Source organism: Schistocerca serialis, chromosome 3, assembly GCF_023864345.2.
Source record: "Schistocerca serialis cubense isolate TAMUIC-IGC-003099 chromosome 3, iqSchSeri2.2, whole genome shotgun sequence".
NCBI lineage: Eukaryota > Metazoa > Arthropoda > Insecta > Orthoptera > Acrididae > Schistocerca > Schistocerca serialis.
The window spans coordinates 798,338,208-798,364,443 of NC_064640.1; the positions used below are offsets into that span (position 1 = coordinate 798,338,208).

At 43.6% G+C, this 26,236-nt stretch overlaps 1 protein-coding gene across 1 annotated transcript in view; it reads right to left on the reverse strand.

The window, feature by feature from the left end:
* LOC126470638 (probable ATP-dependent RNA helicase DDX31) overlaps window positions 1–26,236 on the reverse strand; it is a 264,850-nt gene that overhangs the window by 138,264 nt on the left and 100,350 nt on the right. The window contains exon 8 of the mRNA XM_050098619.1: window positions 23,216–23,406. Within this exon, the coding sequence (XP_049954576.1) occupies window positions 23,216–23,406 (191 nt within the window). The remainder of the gene's footprint in view (window positions 1–23,215; window positions 23,407–26,236) is intronic.

A 26,236-nucleotide genomic window follows, 5' to 3' on the forward strand; every position in this document is an offset into this window, starting at 1 on the left:
GATTTGAGCCCAAGATTATTCCAATTTTTTTTTTCTTGCGACTAATGTGACGTACCTTTTCTACATTGCAATGTAATTAGTAGAAATCGCGACAGTTTTTGGAAATTTACCAAATTTCGTTAATTTCTCTGTTTCAAGCACTACTCGTACCAAAAGTAGTTCGGTACGACGTTTCTCGGCAGAGCACTGCTACTTTCAGGTGCTCGTACGTTATTAATACAATATTTTACGAGGTAACACCTGTTTGGAATAAGATAGATATTTTTGTTGCGTGTAGCGATAAAAGAACGTAGAGAAATGTTATCATCTCTGATCATAAAATGAAAATTAGATGGCAGCATCCTGCGGTTAGTACGGCTCTGAACGAAAAAAATTACTTCCATTGTTTCGACTAAGCTGCAAAAGCCCAGAATGAGATTTTCACTCTGCAGCGGAGTGTGCGCTGATATGAAACTTCCTGGCAGATTAAAACTGTGACCGACCGAGACTCGAACAAAGGTCCCGAGTTCGAGTCTCGGTCGGGTACACAGTTTTAATCTGCCAGGAAGTTTCATAAGCTGCAAAAGTTCCTCTAGGAAGCCCTTACACATCCTCCATAAAGTCCTGATTTGGTACGTCCACATTTTTGGTGCGCTTAAGAAAGACTTTCGTGGCTGTCGATTTGCTCCGGACAAAGAGATGAACGCCTGGGTACAATCATGGTTCCGTAAGCAGCCACAAACATTTTTCCATGAAGGCACTAACCGTCTTGTCTACCAGTGGGATAAACGTATTGACAGTGATGGAAATTATTGTTGAAATAATAAAAAGTTTACTTAGTTTTTTTCCAATCGTCTCGTTTTCATTTCACTGCCTCTTACAATGTCTTCCACTAACGTCCCTTTACTCGCAAAAAGGAACATAAGAATACGTTTACAAGAAAAGAGTACGTTTACAAGAAAAGAGTACGTTTACAAGAAAAGAGTACGTTTACAAGAAAAGAGTACGTTTACAAGAAAAGAGTACGTTTACAAGAAAAGAGTACGTTTACAAGAAAAGAATACGTTTACAAGAAAAGAATACATTGACAAGAAAAGAATACGTTTACAACTGGACAAAAGTCTTCCCGAGAAACAGGATCCAGCATATAGTTTTAATCTGCAATCATCGGCAGAAGCGAACTTTCTACTCCAAATGGGAATATTTTGTTGACTCCGGCCTACATAGTAAAATACGACCGACGTATTAAAATACAAGGAAACAAGAAATATTAGCGCTTCACGTCCCGTCGACATCGAGGTAATTACACACGAAGTGCAAGCTCGGAATGTTTCAAGGATGAGGGTAGTAAATCAACCGTGCCCCATAAAAAGGAACCATCCCAGCATTTGCGATTATGGTATGGCGGAAAACCTAAATCTGGATGGCTGGACGCAGATCTGAACCGTCGTCCTCCTGAATGAGAGTCCAGTGTGCTAACCACTGCGGCACATCGTACCGGTAAATAAGAGGAATCAGAGCTCGGACGGAAAGATTAACGTGTTCACTTTTCCACGTGCTATTAGAGACTGGTACGTTCGGTGAAACAATCGAAGTCGTTCAACGAACCCTCTGCCAAGCAGCTAAGTGTGAATTGCGGAGCATTCAAATAGAAGTAGAAGTAAAATTAAGTGCCATGGGACCACTACTGTTTGAAGTATATTCTCCTTAGACCTAATTTTCATTAGAATGGACAGATCTAGGGTATCCGAGACTACCGCACAGAGCGTCGGATGATTACGGATGGTGTGTGGGTTAATCACAGAGACAATCTACTCATCACATAAGTCACAGAGAAATCTTCTTGACGTACTTTCGCCACTCGTGCAGTTTCCGTGGGCCCACAAATTACATTTTAAGCATTTTATCCAATCTTCAGTGAAAGGATCTTCATACTTTTCTTCACAAACTTGGCAGTAATACTCATTCTCCATCGCAGCTTCTGCACTGACCATTTTCTTTTTGCGTGGTATGTCCTTTTCTTGAACCTTCATCTTAATCTTATCATCTGTAAATGCTTGAAGGTTCTTCATATCTTTCCTATCTTTAGTGTAGCAGGTGTCACATCTACGAAATGTTCATCAAATTTAGTTGTATCTGTTGGCCAAATGCAAGCTGCCCAGAAAACGTTTGCTGCTTTCTCTATATTGCTGATGCAACTGAAGGCTTTCGTGAGAAGTTCGACAACTTCATACTGTGTAATTCGTGGGTCTACATTTGAAGCCATGTACAAGTCGTATTCTTGTTGTATGAAGCCTTGAGAGGTCCAAAATACGTCAGGTCCAGTTGTTGCATACGATGAGATGTATGCGGTGGAAGGGATAACAATATTATTCTATTATGGTGACAAAGCAGACAGCAGGCAAGACTAACGTGACTTTCATGATTGTCTAAAATACGTAGAATTGCTTCTGCAACTGTTGACTTGGCATAGGAGATGAAGTGCTGTAGTCAGCTACGAACAGATTCTCGACGATCCAACCTGAATCGCTAACTGCTGCTATCTTATCACCACGCAATAACTGAGCATTCATTCGCTTTCTCTTGGAATAAAAAACGGAGGAACACACTTTCCTGAAGCACTAAATGCACTAACGACTATTGTTGTAGTGCCTCTTTCACCACTTGTTGCCAAGCCCACTAGTTTCTGGAACTTTGTTGCTAAAATCTTTGACTTTCTTTAGACATTAGAAAGGCCTGTCTCGTCAACATTGCAAATACGATAAGCATCAAAGTGATATTTTGTTTGCAAAGTTTGCAACTTTTTGAAGAACATAACCTAAAACAGTCAAAAATGTACAAACGTATGCATCCAATTTAAAGAATAACCACGAACGTTACTTTATAGATAAAACCGAAACTCGTCTGGTGTTATTCTTTTTAATTAAATTGGAATCAGCTCAAGAAGAATACCTGTAGTAACAGATTTTAACTTCTGTTTCATTAAAAGCTGTAATTCTATTAATGGAAGCGGACTCAGGTTTCCGTAGCGAAATATTAGGACGTCTTTCTCTTTACATCCGTACAGCTAGTCTTTTCCTGGCATTTGGGATGTTTTGTGAAAATTATGCTTCAAATTATTTACTTCGGAAAATCTGAAAGCTATTTTCTGCAACATCTCTCTCACTAACCCTTAAAATAGTTTACTGCATTTTAAGATAAGTTCTTCTAATTCCCTTTCTTGTTTTACGAAAAACACAATTTTACGTCCAGGTTTTGGTTGTGTAATTTCTTTGTTGAGATGGTCGTGTACAGTACTTTTTCGAGCACAGTAAGTAGCAGAGGCACCTACTAATGAACGTGTTTTGTTCTTGACATCCTTAATGGCTGGCGCTAGCGCGCTCTCGCGCTCTCTCTCTCTCTCTCTCTCTCTCTCTCTCTCTCTCTCTCTCTCTCTCTCTCTAATTTGTATTTGGTCTCCGTCTTCCTATGGTAATTTCGAGGTATTTGAAACAGATGCGATTAATTAGTAGGGGTAAAATTACGATCGGCCTGGATTACCCAACTCCAAAGGCCCCGCATTACCCAACAATACCGTGCCGCGAAACAAAGTTTTTGTTTGAGGTTAGAACCGCATGATGCACACAACGAGTACGTAAAAACTAGACGTTAATTCTCAAAAACGATATCGCGTTTCATGTTCCACCTAAAATATCATACACCTATTCAAGTTTACTCATAAGTGATATGAAATAGTTGAAAAAATATAAAGTAAACACACCTTGTACAGTGAGCATGGCGTCATTTCACAACTGTTTTTTCGGCGCTGCTTTCAGGTTCGTCTCACGACCGCGCTATTGAAAATATCTTCCATCCTTTTCTAAAACAGTCAAACATACGTGTCCACCATTACCCCACGTCCGCAATGCCCTTCCCCCCAATCTCCCCTTCCCTGAGCAGCCCACCTGACAGCAGAAAAGTTTCTTGCATATCAAGGACGAGAGTCATTTGACCAGACAGTGAAAGAAGACAAACTAATTTCTATTGTAAAATGTTATGACCTAAGCCAGCCATAGCTGCATTGACCAAGATTGGGAAGCAGTCTATGGACCAATGTAAAAGATAATCGAAGAATTATGGGATATTCATTCTGGTTCCCCATCCAGTAGTAATAAGCTGTCACATTAAAATATGACTGGCACAGACTTGACCGACAAGATAACGAGTTATTACAGGATCTGCACCAGAACCAAAAGTGGACTGTAAAAACTATTTCTCACTTCACAGAACAGAGAACTGGAAATAGCTGGATTCAGTATAGGCGTAATCGGATTCAGAATGATAATCAAAGAAGAGTATCCCGCAGTAGCTTGATTCTAAACTAACAATTGCAGAGCATTTGTTAAGTAACCAACAGGAACAACATTTTGAAGAAGATGATGAGGACTCAACTCCTAAGAGATGAAAACTATTGCTCTCTCAAACACGCTCACCAAATGTAACCCATTTGCCAGAAATTACTTTAGATAAAAAATACCATGTGGTGTAAGAACACTGGCTGCACAAAGAAAATCAAAATAAAGTGCCAAGGCTGTTCAGCTCTGTCTAACATCACAGAACAACCGTGTCTCTGAGCATAATCAGAAATAAAACTGTTACAATTTACGTCTTTTTCAAAATGTATAACCACTGCATGGTACAAGTGATAGCTGCCAAATATGACTGTATTTTGTTAAGTGCATTACCTATAAAGTAGTCTCTCTAATGCTTATTTATACGTCACCAAGGCCCATGAATTTCTTTAAAAATTATGAAGTTTTTGTGAATTCCTTTCCACTATCATCTGTCTAACAGCCACATAAAATCTATTTCAAATAAACTGATGAGAATTGCCCCCTAGTGTCAGAAGGGTGACTTAAGACAACTACGTTCATAGATTCCTGAAAATGCTACCACATGAGGCAACTGTATACAGAAAGATCATGTGTTCACAAAATTGTTACGAAATAATCGAAAGCTAGCACATTATGAGCGCATGTTGCAATGAATCTCAGCTGAACCTCAACATAAAATATAGTAATTTAATTCCCGTAACCGACCAAAATATCCCATGTCGTTCGACTGCATGAACATGGTCCAGTCATCATCAGAACCAGTGATGCAAGCCGTCCGCTGTGGCCAAGCGGTTATAGGCGCTTCAGTCCGGAACTGCACTGCTGATACAGTCGCAGGTTCGAAACCTGCCTCGGGCATGGATGTGTGTGATGTCTTTGGGTTAGTTGGGTTTAAGTATTTCTAAGTCTAGGGCACTGATGACCTCAGACGTTAAGGCCCATAGTGCTTAGAGCCATCTGAACCACTCTTGAACCAGTGACGCATTGTGAATAGTCAAGAATCCGTCTGCAGCGATTTAGGATGCTATGATCACATTAATCAAACCCTGAACAGGAGTTGATAGTGTGAGATTTTTACGGAGAATGCTAAGGATATGTAACACACCCGAGACAGTTCACTTAAACAATTCTTGAACGCTGTTCGTGAGGCAGCAATTCCGCTCAATCTCAGGTACAGGAAGGGAAGGAGGGAACATCACAGCTTAATGTCACCGACTAAGTACACTGGTGTGCAAAACTTCAGGACAAAAGTAAGTTTTGCATGATGTGTCACCGCCAAATAACGTGCCTCGGTCGAACTTGGACCATATATAGGATGTATAGTACAGAAGGTACCTGAAAGAAATACCCAATGAGGCAAACAGCAATGACACTTTTACACTACTGGCCATTAAAATTGCTACACCACGAAGATGACGTGCTACAGACACCAAATTTAACCGACAGGAAGAAGATGCTGCGATATGTAAATGATTAGCTTTTCAGAGCATTCACACAAGGTTGGCGACGGTGGCGATACCTACAACGTGCTGACATGAGGAAAGTTTCCAACCGATTCCTCATTCACAAACAGCAGTTGACCGGCGTTGCCTGGTGAAACGTTGTTGTGATGCCTCGTATAAGGAGGAGAAATGCGTACCATCACGTTTATGACTTTGATAAAGGTCGGATTGTAGCCTATCGCGATTGCGGTTTATCGTATCGCGACATTGCTGCTCGCGTTGTTCGAGATCCACTGACTGTTAGCAGAAAATGGAATCGGTAGTTTCAGGAGGGTAATACGGAACGCCGTGATGGATCCCAACGGCCTCGTATCACTAGCAGTCGAGATGACACGCATGTTATCCGCATGGCTGTAACAGATCGTGCAGACACGTCTCGATCCCTGAGTCAATAGATGGGGACGTTTGCAAGACGAAAACCATCTGCACGAACAGTTCGACGACGTTTGCAGCAGCATGGACTATCAGCTCGGAGACCATGGCTGCGGTTACCCTTGACGCTGCATCACAGACAGGAGCGCCTGCGATAATGTACTCAACGACGAACCCGTGTGCACGAATGGCAAAACGTCATTTTTTCGGATGAATCCAGGTTCTGTTTACAGCATCATGATAGTCGCATCCGTGTTTGGCGACATCGCGGTGAACGCACATTGGAAACGTGTATTCGTCATCGCCATACTGGCATATCACCCGGCGTGATGGTATTGGGTGCCATTGGATACACGTCTCGGTCACCTCTTTTCGCATTGACGGCACTTTGAACAGTGGACGTTACATTTCAGATGTGTTACGACCCGTGGCTCTACCCTTCTTTCGATCCCTGTTAACCCTACTGTTCAGCAGGATAATGCACGACCGTATCTTGCAGGTACTGTACGGGCCTTTCTGGATACAGAAAATGTTCGACTGCTGCCCTGGCCAGCACATTCTCCAGATCTCCAGATCTCTCACCAATTGAAAACGTCTGGTCTGGTCAATGGTGGCCGAGCAACTGGCTCGTCACAATACGCCAGTCACTACTCCTGATGAACTGTGGTATCGTGTTGAAGCTCCATGGGCAGCTGTACCTGTACACGCCATCCAAGCTCTGTTTGACTCAATGCCCAGGGGTTTCAAGGCCGTTATTACGGCCAGAGATGGTTGTTCTGGTTACTGATTTCTCTGGATCTATACACCCAAATTGCGTGAAAATGTAATCAGATGTCAGTTTTAGTATAATATATTTGCCCAATGAATACCCGTTTATCATTTACATTTCTCCTTGGTGTATCAATTTTCATGGCCAGTAGTGTACGTGGGCAGTTTTAACCATAACCATCTGATCGGTACGAGATGCGCACGGCCGTGAGTTATCATTGGAAGATAAACAAGAAAATTGCCTAAGAAAATTCCCTATTTTGCGACCCGTCACCCACAGTGACCAATCTATTAACAACATAGTTTATAAACAACATACACTTGCTAAGGCACCAGCATATTTGTTGTTAATTAAATGCCTCCATACAATCTACTTTCCCTGTGCACTCCAATCGCATGGAGGTAATAGGAACCGACAATTTTTCAGGCGCCAATTAAATTTACATGATCATAATCACCGAACTCACGTGCCCATTTTGGTTCTGTAAACTGTTGGGTGGAAGGAAGAAGTTCACTGACATCAGCCGGAGCCTCAGAAACTTCTTTCTCAGCTGCTGAAGAAGGTAGGAGCGTGGGGGCTTCCTGTCCAAGGGCCTGAGTAATACCCTCCAGATTACCATCTTCATCCTCTTCAGATTTTGACAGTTCTGACAAATCGCTTGGAATATCCTCAAAAAGTAGACAGTAGCTTTATCTAATTCCGCCAAGGTGTATGTTTTATCCACCTAAATAGAGGAAAAAGTTAAATAACTTACTGTATACAGGGTGTTACAAAAAGGTACGGCCAGACTTTCAGGAAACATTCCTCACACACAAATAAAGAAAAGATGTTATGTGGACATGTGTCCGGAAACGCTTAATTTCCATGTTAGAGCTCATTTTAGTTTCGTCAGTATCTACTGTACTTCCTTGATTCACCGCCAGTTGGCCCAATTGAAGGAAGGTAATGTTGACTTCGGTGCTTGTGTTGACATGCGACATCAGTACGTAGCATCAACAGGTTAGTGTTCATCACGAACGTGCTTTTGCAGTCAGTGCAATGTTTACAAATGCGGAGTTGGCAGATGCCCATTTGATGTATCGATTAGCACGGGGCAGTAGCCGTGGCGCGGTACGTTTGTATCGAGACAGATTTCCAGAACGAAGGTGTCCCGACAGGAAGACGTTCGAAGCAGTTGATCGGCGTCTTAGGGAGCACGGAACATTCCAGCCTATGACTCGCGACTGGGGAAGACCTAGAACGACGAGGACACCTGCAATGGACGAGGCAATTCTTCGTGCAGTTGACGATAAGCATAATGTCAGCGTCAGAGAAGTTGCTGCTGTACAAGGTAACGTTGGCCACGTCACTGTATGGAGAGTGCTACAGGAGAACAAGTTATTTCCGTACCATGTACAGCGTGTGCAGGCACTATCAGCAGCTGATTGGCCTCCACGGGTACACTTCTGCGAATGATTCATCCAACAATGTGTCAATCCTTATTTCAGTGCAAATGTTCTCTTTACGGATGAGGCTTCTTTCCAACGTGATCAAATTGTAAATTTTCACGGTCAACATGTGTGGGCTCGCGAGAATCCGCACGCAATTGTGCAATCACGTCATCAACACAGATTTTCTGTGAACGTTTGGGCAGGCATTGTTGGTGATGTCTCGATTGGGCCCCATGTTCTCCCACCTACGCTCAATGGAGCACGTTATCATGATTTCATACGGGATACTCTACCTGTGCTGCTAGAACATGTGCCTTTACAAGTACGACACAACATGTGGTCCATGCACGATGGAGCTCCTGCACATTTCAGTCGAAGTGTTCGTACGCTTCTCAACAACAGATTCGGTGACCGGTGGATTGGTAGAGGCGGACCAATTCCATGGCCTCCATGCTCTCCTGACCTCAACCCTCTTGACTTTCATTTATGGGGGAATTTGAAAGCTCTTGTCTACGCAACCCCGGTACCAAATGTAGAGACTCTTCGTGCTCGTATTGTGGACGGCTGTGATACAATACGCCATTCTCCAGGGCTGCATCAGCGCATCAGGGATTCCATGCGACGGAGGGTGGATGCATGTATCCTCGCTAACGGAGGACATTTTGAACATTTCCTGTAACAAAGTGTTTGAAGTCACGCTGGTACGTTCTGTTGCTGTGTGTTTCCATTCCATGATTAATGTGATTTGAAGAGAAGTAATAAAATGAGCTCTAACATGGAAAGTACGCGTTTCCGGACACATGTCCACATAACATATTTTCTTTCTTTGTGTGTGAGGAATGTTTCCTGAAAGTTTGGCCGTACCTTTTTGTAACACCCTGTATAAGAATAGAAGCTTTGTATGGTAAAGGTATCATATTAGCATTGTGGTTTCACAGCGAAACCACCAACATCTGTGCTTCTCATTGTTTCAAATAATGTGCTACATTCAAACTTCATGCATATTTTCAATCTAGAATATATGTCGTGGCGTGTATAAAAATTTTACTTATACTGAATAAAGTACAGCATCTGAATAACACAAAACAACGTGTCTGAATCACAATATGTCGGACTTGCACGGAAAACAAGCGCTGAATGCCTGTTCCCGCTAGCAGCGTTGCTATCTCAAGATTTATTGAGTTAGTTCATCGAAAATCCGCTAGAGTGCACTACAAGCAAGGGTGAGACAGTGGTTTCACAGTGAGCCACATATGCCGCAAAGGGATACAATGCAGCATAAAGTGGTTTCACAGTGAAGCCACTGTGACACACAGGGTTAAGTAACACCATGTTCAATGAAGACTGTTCCGCACCAGTCTTACTCACGGCACACATCCAACTGCAAAAGATCTTTCCAGATGTGTGCATGTCAAGGAGGTTAGCACCACTTACTAGTGTATAGTAGACATGAGAATTTTGTGGTGGTATAACAAACAGTTAAGAAGAAAAGTGTGGTTTATGCATGATGGAGCTCCAGACAGGTTGAGTTTGGAGCAGGTGATATAAATCAACAGTGCTTTCAATTCTAAAGTATTGTCCTAGTGTCCAGGGCCAGTTCCAAGAAGGTATTGGCAAGTGTGAAATGATCATAGAACATAAATACATGCACTCCTAAGGCTGCACAGTTCTGAATTTAAACATACTATATAGTTAAAGCCATGTGGTTTCTGAAATATTAGCCATGCAGAATGCAATGTCCTTAATACTCTAATTCAGGACATACATGTCTGACATACATGCAACATGTAAGTTTGCTATCCTGCTCCCTACGGTGACAAACTTTAAGATGATAAAACTACTTCCTTCTTCACCAAAGAGGAGGGAGTGGCGGGGGTTGGAGGAGAGAACTGGGGGCATTTATCAGAGAGGGGGGGGGGGGGTTAGTGAATTACTTTGATATAAAAGGTGTGCTTTTATCAGAAATGGTAAAGATGTGGAGGGTTTGAGGTGCCCAAAGGGGTGGAGGGGGAGAGGTGAAGGCTTTCTCAGAAGGATGAATTATCCCTTGGGGTTATAAACTGGTTATCAGAGGAATAGGTTAAGGAGAGGGGAGAGTGTCATAAATCAATCAAGTTTGCCCCTGAATGTATGCTTGCTGCTGAATGTGTGCAACCAGCACAAACACAATGTGCTCATTCCTGCTTTGCCCCCCCCCCCCCCTACTTACATATAATGATAAAGGATATGTATGGGAGAAATAATTCACCTAATGCCATGTTATCATAGTTAAAACTGACTTACAGAAAAAGAATACAATTGCAAGGTTACATACCAAAACATACCACACCATTTTCTTTCTTGCAGTCAATTTTAAAAGAAAATTTTTACAATGTTGTTAAAAAAAATACATAGCCTAAATCCATCCAAACTTTCACTAGGGTATCTCCTGTAATTTGAAATAATTTGCTGCATAACTTTCAAGATTTTTAGTAACAAAGTTTCCCATTTATGTACTACATATATAATATCTCTATTAAGAAATATATAGCATCTTTATGTCCGAATGTTCATTACAGTAACGAATAAACATTAGAAGTAAATCTTTCAATAGCTGTTCAAAATTTACGCAATAATTTTTCCCCTTTGCATATTAATATATATTTATATTTTATATAATTTTAAAAAAAACATGCAGCCTCTGTCCATCAAAATGTTTGCCAGAGTATTGGACATAAAACTGAAATAAATCGGTCAAGGAATTTGAGATTTTTGGTAGTAACGCTTCCACTTTATATATTACATACATGTAAAATTACATTGGTGTCCAAAATCAAAGCGACAAACGGCAATTTTCCAAGGTTGCGTTTATTTTGCCACAAAACAGTATAAACAGGTGATAGTAAAGTAGAAACAATGTACAGAATACGAAACGTATTCCAACTTACCGGATTTGCACACACATTCTGACAACTAATTAATGTGCTCAGTATGGGCTGCAGCCACCTATGGCACCAATACAGGCCTGACAAAGATGGGGCATGCTATGAATAATGTGATCACTTTCATGTTGAGGCAATAACGCCCATTCTTCCTGCAGCAGAGTTGCTCAAGTCTTGAAGAGTGGTTGATGGATGCTGATGTGATGAAACCCTTCCCTCTAGAGCATCCCAGACATTATCTATCGGATTCAATTCGGTAGAGCGAGCAGGCCACGCCATGCGTGCAATATCTTCCGTTACCAAAAAAACATCAACCACCCATGCTCTGTGAGGTCGAGCATTATCGTCCATCAGTACAAAGTCTCAGCCCACAACCACCTCGTACGAGATCCCAAGATATCCTCACGGTACATGACAGCAGTTAAATCTTGCTGATTCGCATGTACAATTTCATGAATAGGGGTTCGAGTGGTCAACATAATCCTTGCCCACACCAATAAGGATTCTCCTTGATGTCGGTCTCTTTACACAATGTTCGGGTCCCGAAATCGTGTTCAACGTGCCCTCCAGATGCGAATATGTCGAGAATCACTCTCCAGACCAAATCGGGACTCATCTGTGAAAAGAACACTGGTCCACCATTCAATCGTACACGAGACATGTTGACAGCTCCACTCTAAAGTTCCCTTCTGTGAAAACACACCAGAGGTAAACAGACAGCAGGTCTCCAACAATAAAGGCAACTCTGATGAAGCCTTCTGTCCACCGTTTGCCTCGATACAACACGTCGAGTGAATGCTGCGAAGTCGGATACCAGTTGCAGTGTACTAAGGCGGTACCTTCGTGCCCTTACAGCCAAATAACGGTCCACTCTTCCTGACGTCACACGTTGTCGGCAATGTCCTGGTCTCCAGAACACGGTTTCGCTCTCTAAAAACTGTCGCCTCACCCAAAAAACAACAGAACGATTCACATTAAGCCATCGGGCAACATCAGTTTGCGACTCTCCTGCTTCCCATGGCCCTCCACAGCACAGAGTGTGTAGGCGTCTTCTCTGTGCCACATTGCACCGTCTGTGATTGCGGATGTGGGACTACCTTGCAAACACTGCCCCGCTTGACAAGTGCCATGACGTCATTGCTAGCGTGGTTGTCCGTTGATCAGAATGCCATCTTCCGAGCAGAACACGATTGTAACGACAGCTGTTGACAGTTTGTATTATTATATCATGAATTCGACACAGGACTTGCAATTCTTCTCAAACGATGTGTTATCTTAGGCTTTCCCGGCGAATTAATTGTTTGTACTGTTCTCGGGTCTCCAGCCGGGTGCAGTCGTTTTCAAACCACAATATTTCGACAGCGTTCCCTGCCGTCATCTTCAGGTGATACCTGCAGACTGAGCGTCTCCGCTGAATCTCCTTCCCTTAATTCTCTGATCGCTGCCCACCCCTTCCCCCCGCGTCTTGCCGCACGCGGCACTGCGTGGAGGGGTGGTGGGGAGGGGTGGGCTGCTGGCTGCTGGATGCGAACTGTGAACCATCAGGTGTCCTGTGACCTTCGTCGGGCGGGAAGTGCTTTGGGTCGGCGCTGTGCCTTTAGTTGGCTGAGTTGAACCCGGCGTCTCTGTTGATCAGTCCATCAGCTACACGTATTTCAATCGCCTCCTTCAGAACACAGTCCCAAAAAGACGAGGCCTGCCGTAAAACTTCCGTTTCCGGGCACTCCATAGTATCTCCAGTATCCATGTAACGTCCCGCAACCACAGATTTTGTAGGCTGCTTCAGTTCAGTGTGCCTTCTGTGTTCTTGGCATCTTTCTTAGAGTGTCCGCACAGTTTGCCCGATGTATGCCTTACCGCATTTACACGGAATACGGTAAACACCCGGTTTGCGCAGCCCCAGGTCATCTTTTACTGTACCTAGCGGGGCACGTGTTTTCGGAGGTGGGTGGAAGACACATTTGATGTTACACCGAGCCATAATTCTGCCGATTTTGTTGGATACTTTGCCGGCGTAAGGCAGGTACGCCATTGTCTTCAAGTCCTCTTCGTTCTCTCTCTGCTGGGCTTGTGCATTCTGCCTGAAAGCACGTCGAATTTGACTCTCGTTATATCCGTTCTTCTTGAAAACGTCCTTAAGGTGGTTAAGTTGTTCTTGTAGGTTTTCCTCGTCCTATATTGCGCAGTACGCCCTCATGCTGCGAAGGATGATGGCAGCTGGTAGCGTGGAGATACAGATCAGTGTGGGTTTCTTTCCTGTATACACAGTGTCCCAAGGTGCCATCCGCTTTGCACTTGACTAGGACGTCCAGAAACGGGAGTTCACCATTCTCTTACACCTCCGTGGTGAATTTGATGTTAGGATGCAGAGAATTCAGATGCTGGAGAAACTCTTGAAGTTTTTCTCTTTCATGTGGCCATATCACAAATGTGTCATCAACATATCTGTAAAAGCAGATAAGCTTCAGTTGTGCAGTTTCCAGTGCTTTCTCTTCGAAGTCCTCCATAAACACGTTTGCTACCACCGGTGACAGGGGTCACCCCTTGGCAACGCCATCCGTTTGTTCGTAATAGTTTCCATCGAAGAGAAAGAATGTTGATGTGTGGACAAATTCGAAAAGATTAGTCATTGCCGGGTTGAATTTCTCCCTAATCAACCTAAGAGAGTCATCAAGCGGCACTCTGGTGAAAAGTGAGACCACATCGAAGCTCACCATGAGGTCCTGGTTACGGAGGCGCAGCTCCCGCAGCCGTTGAATGAAATGTACGGAATTCCTGATGTGATGCTGACATTTCCCGACGTGAGGATTTAACTCCGTCGTTATATATTTGGCTAGCTGGTACGTTGGAGCGCCTATGTTGCTGACGACAGGGCGCAAAGGAACATTCTTTTTGTGCACCTTTTAACCCATAGAGCCTTAGGGGTGCAGCAGCTCAAGGTCGGAGCTTCTCGACGATTTCCTTCGGCAGGCACTGGCGTAGAAGCTCAACAGTCTTCTTTTTCACCCTGTTGGTCGGATCTCCCTTCAGTTTTCTGTATGCTAGATCCTCGAATAGGTCGTACATTTTGTGATTGTACTCCGATAATGGAAGCAGTACAGTTGAATTTCCTTTATCTGCGGGTAAAATAACTATTTCAGCATCAATCCGTAGTTCTCGAATGGCAGCTCTTTCTGCTTTCGTGATGTTCGACTCGGTAGAGCGGCTTTGGTAATCGCACATGACGTTTCCCGATGGATCTCTTCTGCTTCTTCGGTGGGAAGTGTGGAAATTACATGTTCTATACCACTGATGAAGTCTCCGATGGGTATAGTAGTCGGCGTTGGTGCGAAATTTAGTCCCTTTTCCAGAACTGATTTTGCTACGTCGTCAATCTCCTTCCCGTTGAAGTTGATTACGGTTCGTCGTTGCATTTCTTGCGCCTGTTTTTCTCTGGCTGCCAGACGTTGGAACTTGGAGACTTGTTTAGAAGTGGCACTGTGTCGAGAAACGTCCACATGAGCCCAAGACACAGTGTCGACCCACTCTCAAGAATCGGTCGAGAGCAAACAAGCCATCTCTAAGTGGAGTCCGAGTAATTCCTTGGATGTCGTGTCTAGCCGCCGACAGGTGTACCGGATCCTTTCCCTTACAAGCGCCAGGCTAGCTCTTCTGTGATCCGGTGGGAGGCCACGGTGTTTATGTGATGGATAATCCTCGCGAATGTCGGTATTATGCTGTAGTCACGGCACCGCACCAGGGAGGCGAGAGAGCTCGGTAGACGCTCCTTCCGTTCGCGAAGCTTATCCGGCTTCTTGAGTATCTGGTTCATCTGCTCCCCATAGAGGAATCTGATGTGTTATCTTAGGCTTTCCCGGCGAATTAACTGTTTGTACTGTTCTCGGGTCTCCAGCCGGGTGCAGTCGTTTTCAAACCACGATTTTGAAAAAAACTACTTGGTGAAAAAACTGGAGTCTCACGCACCTCTTAGCTTTACTCGTCAGCTGCAAGATAAAATGCATTACATTTCATTAATGGTCATAATTATTGCGATGTTTCAAAATTAAGTAACCTACCTCAAGAATTTCTAGAAGGTTGCATTGATAAATAGGGGTCGCTATGAATTTGCGTTTGGTGCATGTTAGGTGATATGTTTCTGCGTATGAAATGTAGCTAACATGCTGAATTATTCTTTACACTTAGAGCCTATTGCTATCTATCACCAATCTCGTACGTAAAGCGCTTTGTCTCGAACTCATGTGACAGCGAAAACGCCACAATGAAATATTTGTAACGGTCCTCATATCTCATAAAATGTTTAAGATATCAAAACAAGACTTTGGGAAATGATAGTACACAAAGAAAAGAATATTCTGCCATACGATTAATTGGTAAAACTTTCATACCTAACAGATATTCAAGCAACTAAAGATTTTTTCAAATGAAACATTTTTAAGGGCCATAGATAGCTGATTAAACTATAACTGTTACAGGTTCCTAGCAATCACAAACGTTTTCGTTTCAGAGACTGGCTCTGACATTCCTACAGGATTCACAACTGTTGTAAGTACTGTGGAGTCAATCACCAAAATGCTGTGGGATAGTCTCCAGCCACACAACATTCGAGCGTGGTTTACTAAGGACTGTAAATAATTTATATAACATACAGAATTTCCAAACTGCAGTCGGTGAGCCGGCCGTCGTGGCCGTGCCGTTCTAGGTGCTACAGTCTGGAGCCGAGCGACCGCTACGGGCGCAGGTTCGAATCCTGCCTCGGGCATGGATGTGTGTGGTGTCCTTAGGTTTGTTAGGTTTAATTAGTTCTAAGTTCTAGGCGACTGATGACCTCAGAAGTTAAGTCGCATAGTGCTCAGAGCCATCTGAAGCATTTTTGCAGTCGGTGATGTTGTCACAAAAAATATTCGTCTAAAATGCCCACAAAATTCAGGGTCAAAGATTTATAGTTACAAAAATTTTCATTCAATATTTAAGCAGTTACAGATCCTCAGGGGAAAATCGTTATAATCAATGTTTGGGGATATGGAAAGGAATGGGAAAGTGGTAGATTTTATTCTTCTAGTGTATTTCGCTTGATTCAAGACGGGGAGCTTAATATACCGCAAGACTCTCCACTACAGAATACATCAGTTGGATTGCCTTTTGTATTCATTGGAAATCTGGCACACGCATTGCTGAGGCATTTTATCAAATATTACAATCACTGTGTTTTAGATCCGTGGAATAAATATCTCAATAATAGATTTTCCAGACCACAACAATTAGCAGAATTTGCTTTTAGAATAATGAGCGCTAAGTGGGGCTCATTTTGGAAACCAACTGAAACTTTGCCAGAATTTGCTGACGATGTTGTGAAACGTACTTGTTCTCCACAGCACTGTCACCGACCTACAAGGATCCCTCAGTGTCAATGACCAGCATACAGTAGACAATCAGACAGGACGAAACTTTAACAGACCTTCAAATGAAGCTGTCCAAATGAGATAGTTTTGAAACTTTTTCTCACATAATAAAAGAGGACTCACAAGTGTTTCTCAGCTATGCTACTTCAGCTCTATCATCTCTCGTTTCAAGATAATGAGAGGGATAAGAGATTAATGAAATGCATTCTGTACTTGTAGTCCGTAATTCTGCTGCCATCTCATCACATAACTTGTCCAAAATGAATCAGTTTTGATGATAGTTATTTCGGTGGTTCCATATAGAACGGCAAGGAAAAACAGCTGCTATAAAAGCTTCCGCTGATACCATTTCCATACAGTACAACAAAAGATACGCAAGAGTCAGCAACAGTACTGACGCTGCTACCCACAGCGGCAGCCGAATGGTGCCGTTGTTGCCCGACCGCAGCCGGAGTCACTCGAACTCTCTGGTCGCCGCGCGCTCAGAGAGAGAGAGAGAGAGAGAGAGAGAGAGAGAGAAAGGTTTCATTCTCCTACTGGCGCTCTGTGCCGCTCCGCTCGCAGCGTCATTATGATCACTCGCACTAAGCGGCACTGGTTTGTTTCGTCATCGCTGCTCTGCTTGCCCCGCCGCTCCACTATAACCGCAGTCAAGGAGCGCTCAAAAAGTTTTCGTTTGAGGGCGTTGCTCCAGCGCATATGTTACGCCGGTATACAGGGTGAATCGCTCAAAACTTGCACCGCAAATATTGCGGAAACGGAAATTGCTGTTGATGTATAGTTTTCACAGAATGGATTAGTTGTCAGGGGCTCATATTGTTAGCCAATAAAAAGATTGTAATGATACTTAGAAAGTGTATTTTTTGTGCACAATATACTTTTTTTAAATAGAACAGTGCCTATTGACATTAACAAACAAAAAATAGGTAAATTAGAATGTCAGTTTGTTGCGGGATTCTAGTGCGAGTTGTTTACCGGATGCCGTATTTTGAAAAGTTTTCAAAATGGCTCTGAGCACTATGGGACTTAACATCTGTGGTCATCAGTCCCCTAGAACTTAGAACTACTTAAACCTAACCAACCTAAGGACATCACACATATCCATGCCCGAGGCAGGATTCGCACCTGCGACCGGAGCGGTCACGCGGTTCCTGACTGAAGCGCCTAGACCGCACGGCCACACTGGCCGGCGAAAAGTTTCCACATCGACATATGTCTGTGCCAGTCAACCGGCGTAGTTTCTAAGTACAATGTTGTTATGTTTGCTTTCAGTGTGTTTGTATGTTCCTTGAGTGCACAGCGACTCGCTAGTCAGTGTGTGGCGGTCCAAGCAGTAGGTTTTGAGTGGACGATGGAGTTTATCAATGCAGAAAAAGCCGACATGCTCATGGTGTATGGAGAGTATAGCAAGAATGTAGTTCGTTCTTATATGGTGTAAGCGGCAAAATGTCGCAACAGACGTCATACATCTCCGTAGTTATTTATCAGCCTCTTCAACCAGTAACGTGAAAGTGGCTGTGTAACACCTAGACAACGTAACATAAGGGAACAAGTGACGACAGAAGAGGGGAAATAGATGTTCTTGGTTCTGTTGCAGTTGATACGCAGGTTAGCTCCCGCTCAGTCACGTGTCCTACGCATTCTCCATCGAAATTGGTTCCATCCGTATCACACCTCTCTCCATCATCAAGGGCTGGATGGAAACGATTATGAGAATCGTGTTAACTTCTGTACATGGACATTAAGACAGGATACCCCACATGTACCATGTATCTTGTTTAGTGACGAAACCACATTTACCCTTCACAGCCGGGTAAACCACCGAAACATGCACTATTCGTCCCCATTGGCTTCGTCAGGTGGAACATCAGTGTCCATGGAGTGTAAACGGGTGGTGTGGAATATTAAACCATCAGCTCATCGGCCTGTTTCTACCGGACAGAACACTGAATGTGCACAGCTATTGCAACTTCCTAACAGACCATCTTCCACAGATGCTATAAGACGTTCCTCTGCAGACTAGGGGAACCTGTGGTACTGACATGATGGCTGTCCAGTCCATAGCGCACGAAGTACTACAGCATGTCTTCACAAATTGTTTCCAAATCGCTTAATTGGACAAGAGGTCATGTACCAGGGTACCTTCACTTGTCTGTTCCTCAGATTTGACGCTTGTAGACATTTTTCTGTGGAGAAGCTGAAAGACGCTGTCTACAAAGACAAACCAATTACACCCAATGATATGAAATGATGTATTACTGCAGCCTGCTTGGACACCTCTGCTGAAATGGTAGCATGTGTGCAGCAGCTGTTCCACCCCAGACTGGAACCCTGTATTGCTGCTGCCAGTGGTCATTTGAACCCAACATGTGATGGTCAATTCTCTCATTACTGGTCAGAATCCACGTAACTAATGTATGCACTTGTGTTCTTCTGTGATGGTTCAAAAATGTTCAAATGTGTGTGAATTCCTATGGGACTAAACTGCTGAGGTCGTCGGTCCCTAGACTTACACACTACTTGAACTAACTTATGCTAAGAACAACACATACACCCATGCCCGGGGAAGGACTCGAACCTCCGGCGGGAGGGGCCGCGCAACCAATGACATGGCGCCTCTAACCGCGCGGCCACGCCGTGCGGCTCTGTGATGGTCATTTGTTCCATTACTGGTCAGAATTCACATAACTAGTGAATGCACTTTTGTTATTCTTTATTGTGATGTCTAAGTGTCGATGTGAGAACTATTCAAACAACGATATCTCGTAAACGACTTGCACTAGAATCTTGCAACAAACACTACTGACATTCTAATTCAACCTACTTTTAATTTGTTAATATCAACAGCCATTTTTCCATTTCAGAAAGTGTATCTTTGCACAAAAATAACCTTTATAGGTATTATTACAATCTGTTGATTACGTAACAGTAAAAGCCCCTGACTACCAATTCATTCTGTGAGAACGCACATAATACCATGTTCCATTTCCGCAATATCTGCAGTGCAAGCTGTAGGTGATTCACCCTGTAAAAGCATCACATGTAGGCAAGAGATTAGTATGGCATTAGCGGCAAATGCGAAAATGTGAACTATGGCAAATTTATTACCAAATGAGCCCAAACAGGACCAATGTGCTTTTATTCTTTTGTTGGGTGCCAAAGGACAAACACTGGTATAAATCCATCGGAGAGTGAAAGTGTGTATGGGGCAAAACGTCTGTTGAAAACCACGGTGTGGAATGGTGCGCCCAGGGGTGCCGCTGCTTCATATAACGAACGTCCCCCTATCGCAAATGTCGTAATGCGGAAGTTAACGCCAACACAAATGGGAGACACTCGAGCACCCATCCTGTCTCTCTCTGCCATGCACTTCGTGGTGGATTGCAGAGCATGGATGTATATCTTTCGCCAAGCGACAATCACGCCTTTGGTCCTCCAAAAAAGGCCTTGAAGGGTCATCCATTCCCGTCGGACAAGGATGTGCAGCAAGTGCAGAACACAGTACTTTACCGAACGGTTGCGTCGGTGGGCTGATTCCCTCAATGCTAACTGAGATTTTGCCTGATTGGGATGCCGTTTCTGGACAGTACTGCCTTCGAACGGAAACTTATTGACCGCCTCTTATAGTAGTATAGACTAACTTTTTTATCACTGTTTTGGCCTATAAAGGACAACAAAATGATTCAAATGGCTCTGAGTACTATGGGACTTAAATTCTGAGATCATCAGCCCCCTAGAACGTAGAACTACTTAAACCTAACTAACCTAAGGACATCACACACATCCATGCCCGAGGAAGAATTCGAACCTCTGAGCGTAGCGGTCGCGCGGTTCCAGACTGTAGCGCCTAGAACGGCGCGGCCACTTCGGCCGGCTAATGACAACATGATATAACTTGTATCTTGTTTCTTTTCTCATTTCTTTCTTTGCAGCAGTTTTTCATTCTTCCCCTACCTTTCTCTTCTTTCTTCTGTGCATACTGCAACAGTCTTTTCCTTGTTTTCTCCTGGAAGTCCTTGAAATTTTTACTTTTGCTCCGAGCTTTCCTCTTTCTCCTATTGCTTCCTCCATTATTTCCACTGCTCTCGGGTATGCTTTTACTTCTTTGACTCATGTCATTCATGTTATTGAGTTTCAGTCAAAAAAGTTAAAAATTTATATCTGTCATCCTCTTTTCATTTAGCCATTTTAGGTGTTCATAGAATATGACTCTTCCCTTTTCCATTGCGTCTAATATTGGTTTAATTTTTTTTCATAAATTTCTTTATTACTTCTTAATTTCCGTTTCCAATTCTCGTCTTTTGGTCCCAAGACTTTCCTGATTATTTTTCTTTCCTCATTTTCTATTTCACCTAATTTTTTGACTGTATTTAACAAAATGCATTCTTATGCTAACAACAACAACAACAACAACAACCACACACACACACACACACACACACACACACACACACACACACACACACATGCCCGAGGGAGGACTCTAACTTCCGGCGGGAAGGGCCGCGCAGTCCGTGACACAGCGCCTCAAACCACGCGGCTTTCGGCGTCTCCTTCGCATCTATCACATACTCAGTTTTCCACAAGATTTAATAGGTCGGGCAAATAAAAGTGACCCAGACGAGTGGATACGAATGGACATGAATGTATACATATAACCACACCCTGCGACGCACACACCACGTGTACGTCTGCCACGTGATCCACAGCAGTTCTGAGTGTAGTGCGGGCTGTGTCAGTGTGAGTAGAGCAGTGCAAACGGAACGATGGTACTCACAGTGGAGCAGCGGGTGTTCGTTGTGGAAAGTTACGTAACAACTAAGTCGTGGAAATGGTGTGGTCAGCTATTTGCTGAGAAATTTAATGGTGTCAAAGTGCCACCAAAGAGTGGCATGCATCGTTTAGTCGGAAGATGGCATCAGGCAGGATATGTTTTGAACAAGTCAAAAACATTTCGAAACGTGCCCACACACCAGAAAATGAGACAGCAGTGCACCAGAAAATGCCAGTACTACCAAATCAACCCAATGCTTGTCGCAAGAGACCGGTGTATCATGTCGATCACGTGGACGAATACTCCACCTGGACCTGCAGTCTGGTCGGTCGCGGCCCTAACAGGCCACCCAGGTCACCCGACCTGTCAGTGTGCGATTACTTTGTGTGGGGAGCCCTCAAGTCTAACGTGTATCGCAACAACCTCATAGTCTTCCAGAACTGGAGCAGAACATTTCGGATGAGACTGCGGCAATTCCAGCAATCCAGCTTCGTTCTGCCTCCAGCAACTTGCTCACCAGGGCCAAAAAGTGCCAGGAGATGAATGGTGGTTACTTTCAACATCATCTATAACCAGTGCAAGACCACTACATGTATCGCTACAATACACCAAGTCTGTTCAGAAAGGAAAGGCAGGAAGAAAGATCAGGGGAAAAAGTCAGATTCGAACGCAGTGCACGGGCAGACTTTTAGTTGCTGCCTTAGCCTGTTGTCTAACACCTCAACTCGATAACTGGCACTCTCGTGTGGTATTCGAGAGGCTTATAAAACTTCGAATTTCGATTTCTCGAAAACACTTCAGAAGCGCATAGTACTAACAAGATTCGTAACATGACTGCACAGCCAGCGCGACAGCAAATGAGACAAGCTTTAAAAAATCGAATAGGAGACGCTACGGGAAACGCGTAGAGCAAGGCGGAGAAACGAAGTTCCGAAGTTACAACAGGTGGCGTCTCATATGATTCAAGCATCTCACATTCTGACCACGACAATAAAATTCGGTGAATTAGGTAGAAGACGGTTATAATTAAAGTGCAGCTACTCACAGAGGTCCAATGTGGGCTGTAATTATCGTATGGTAGCAAAATTTGACCAAATATGTTAACGCGGAACCGATTTACGCTGGAAAAAATTAGTTCCAATTTTGACCACTAGGTGTAAACCTGGCACCATGAATACAGGAGAGACGTACAGGAATGTTTCCGTATGTAGTGTATTAGGAATGGGACGTGGGCAGAAAAAGTCAACAAGTGAGAGTTATGTTGATTTTATTACTAACAGCTGCTTGCACAATATGTTCAGTATGAGGACCAGAGACGTTGACGAGATGCTGTACAGCGCCGGATTTTCACTTGGTGGCCGAAATTGGAACTAATATTTTTCCGGTGTAAATCGGTTGCGCATGAACGTATTAGCCTATCAATCAAGTTTCGCTGCCATGTGATAATTATAGCCCACACCCGACTTCCACGAGTAGATCCTATTTCATTATAACCACCCCGTATAATGCAGACGGCTAACAACAGTTTTTCATTCACGAATGGTACAAGATGGCATGTATGGCATGTGGGGTGAGGGGGGGGGGGGGGAATCGAAAGTGGTAAACTACGTACCCTCCACAATACACCGTCGGAGGATAGATGTAGATACAAGGACATACCTTACCGTTTCAAAACTAGAGTTGTGTCGGAACTTACCTGATGCGAGCTTCGTGGAGTTTCTCGACAAACTCGAGCTCCGAATCGACGAGGAAGAGCAAAGCAGAGCCGTGGGCGCCGACGCGAGCGGAGCGGCCCACTCGGTGCGCGTAGTGCGACACGGACTGCGGTGGCGACAGCTGCACCACCCAGTCCACCAGCGTCAGGTCCAGGCCGCGGGACGCCACGTCCTGCAAACAGTAGTACAGAGCCATGACACACCTGGAACAGCTGCGCAAGGGTGGGGGGGGGGGGGGGGGGGGGCGACAAGTCGGCCGTGGCCTCTCCAAAGCGTCCATCCCGTCATTCAAATGAAATGAATCGAAGGAAAGACAGGCAACGGCTGCTAGTGGGCAATGAATTAAATAAGTGGGGAAAGCTGAAAATTTGTGCCGGACCGGGAATCGAACCTGGATTTACTGCTTCTTACGAGCGGTTGCCTTAATCAAATGGTTCTGAGCACTATGGGACTCAACTTCTGAGGTCATTAGTCCCCTAGAACTTAGAACTAGTTAAACCTAACTAACCTAAAGACATCACACACATCCATGCCCGAGGCAGGATTCGAACCTGCGACCGTAGCGGTCTTGCGGTTCCAGACTGCAGCGCCTAGAACCGCACGGGCACTTCGGCCGGCTGGTTGCCTTAATCGCTCCGGCTATCAGGACACTGTCCCTGAACGACGCAATTTCCAACTTACTGGATTGTCTGAAAGAACACACACCATTTGTTTAACCCTTCAGTCTTATGTGAATAAAAAACATCCGCTTGAACTCATAAGGAAGTCAGCGAATGCTGCGAAATATGGAGGCTTAATAGGCAGGGACACTGTCAGCAGTGTGAGGTAAGTTGGAAATTTGCGTCGTTCAAGGACTGTGGCCAGCAGCCGTAGTGGTTAAGGGAGAACAACAGGGTGACGAATGAAAATATTGCTCAAATCCAGGTTTTCTTCCTCTGTACTGAGATTTAGTAGACAAACGGGGTTTGCTGAAATGAATAAAGCATACATTGAAGTTTTCTGGTATCTTTTTATTGAAAAATATTAATATCTTCACTGTGTAATTGGGATTTTCCCGAGGCAACTCTGAAAGAAGGTAGACCGACGGTTGTCGCTGAACTCCAGTTGTGGTTATGTGAAACATGAAATTAACATATCATCTTGATCCTTGCAGACGTAACTATAGTTCATCGTACGGATTTACAAAGAGGTGAAATTATAGATATTTGAAAAAATGGCCATTTTTGGACCCGTCTTTTTTGGGCGAAAAAACTACTAAATATCGACATTTTAAAAAATCGGCTATGAAGAGGTTGAGAGAATTCAATTTGCTTCAAAAGAGACCAAAAATCATTAAAATCGTACGAAAACTGTAGCGTGGGCGACGACAACCATGTCAAAAAATATGGTTTAAAAAACGCATTTGAAGTTTGACAAGTACTTACCATATTAAAAAAAGGGACAAAACTTGAAACATACGGGATATCATCGATGCCTGGTCCATAATAACTATCATCCCGCCTATTGGATGGCCGCTTTCAGCTACTTTGACCTGATAAGTACTTATTTTCGTACTCAAAGCCCTTTTCGTCGCTGAGCGCGTTTCCACAGAATACGCGTATTTCATCGCCGATTTTGATTTGAAGGGCATTTGCCACGATTATTAAAGCAGTATGACCTACACTGAATAGTCATAACGCCAAATTTCAAGCAATGTTAACAATTTCGCTTCGGCTGGATGTTAAGTTTGGAGTGTATCTCCAAATGAGACTACTGAAACTTTCGTTTACATTTTGAGCAAAACAGTCCAAACAACGCTCCAGTAAATCAGGTTTACTCAAATCGATATAAATTGGGGTGATGGCATCGATAACGACTTGTGGCAACCAGTTCTGTAACACCGAGGCGTGCTATGCACGCTCCGCTTCAAGCGCTCACAGAATCGTTACTTTTTGGACTTCGCGCATAATATTTTGAGGAATAATTCTTCAATGTATACACATTCGAATTCCGTAATAAAAAAATTTCGAGGTATTTCGACCGTCACCTTGTCGTTCCCCTTTACGACAACCGCTAATGAGAAGCGGTAAATCTGGGTTCGAGTCTTGGACCGGCACGAATTTTCAACTTTCTCCATTGATTTAATTCAATGCCCACTAGCGGCCGTTTTATGTCTTTCCTTCGATTCATACATAAGATTGCATGATTAAAAAAACCAAATTATTTACGGAAAGCACGGATGGCCGATTACGCTGCGGAAATGTACGAGTATAGCATTATCGTGAATCACAGCAAAATGTCCCATGTGACTAGAACGCTAGTTACTCCTGTTTATTACGACGGTGAACAGAACAAATCGGCAAAATTATAAATCACTACCTCTAAATCATGCGTACTGTGGGATTTTATAATATTCTGGGAGTAACACAATTCTCTCCAATTAAAAATCATCACTCATGTCAAAAGTACTCCCCACTCCACTCGCCGTGCCCGTTTTTTACATAACATTAAGGGTGGCTATAATTAAACTTTCGCTATTTGATAGGGCCCCATGAAAAACAAGTGATCGTACGACAATAAAACTTTGTGGAAACATTTGTAACGACAAGAGGGAGAGAAATAGCGTGTGACCCATTGAAAGAAAAGCACTTTAATTTCCACATGAGAGCGTAACGTTTGTCAACTGCTTACTATGTTTATGTTACATGCTCAATGCGACGACCATCTGCATCAACAACAGCCTCGAACCGCACTAGAGATTGCTTTACTACTACCCAAAACATCTTAGGTGGTATGTTGGCTACCTCCCTCTCTATGCTCATTTTCAACTTCCAAAATTTGTTACGTGTCCTGTTACTAAACCTTGTTTTTCAGGTAACCCAACAGCCAGAAATCACACAGGTTTGCTGTTGTTTTGATACAACATATTTACAAGTAAGGCCCTTCTCGCCTTGCCCAGACCCATGTTGGCTGTCTGCAACTATAATGCACACTGATGCTTGTGTTTGAACACTATATCGCCG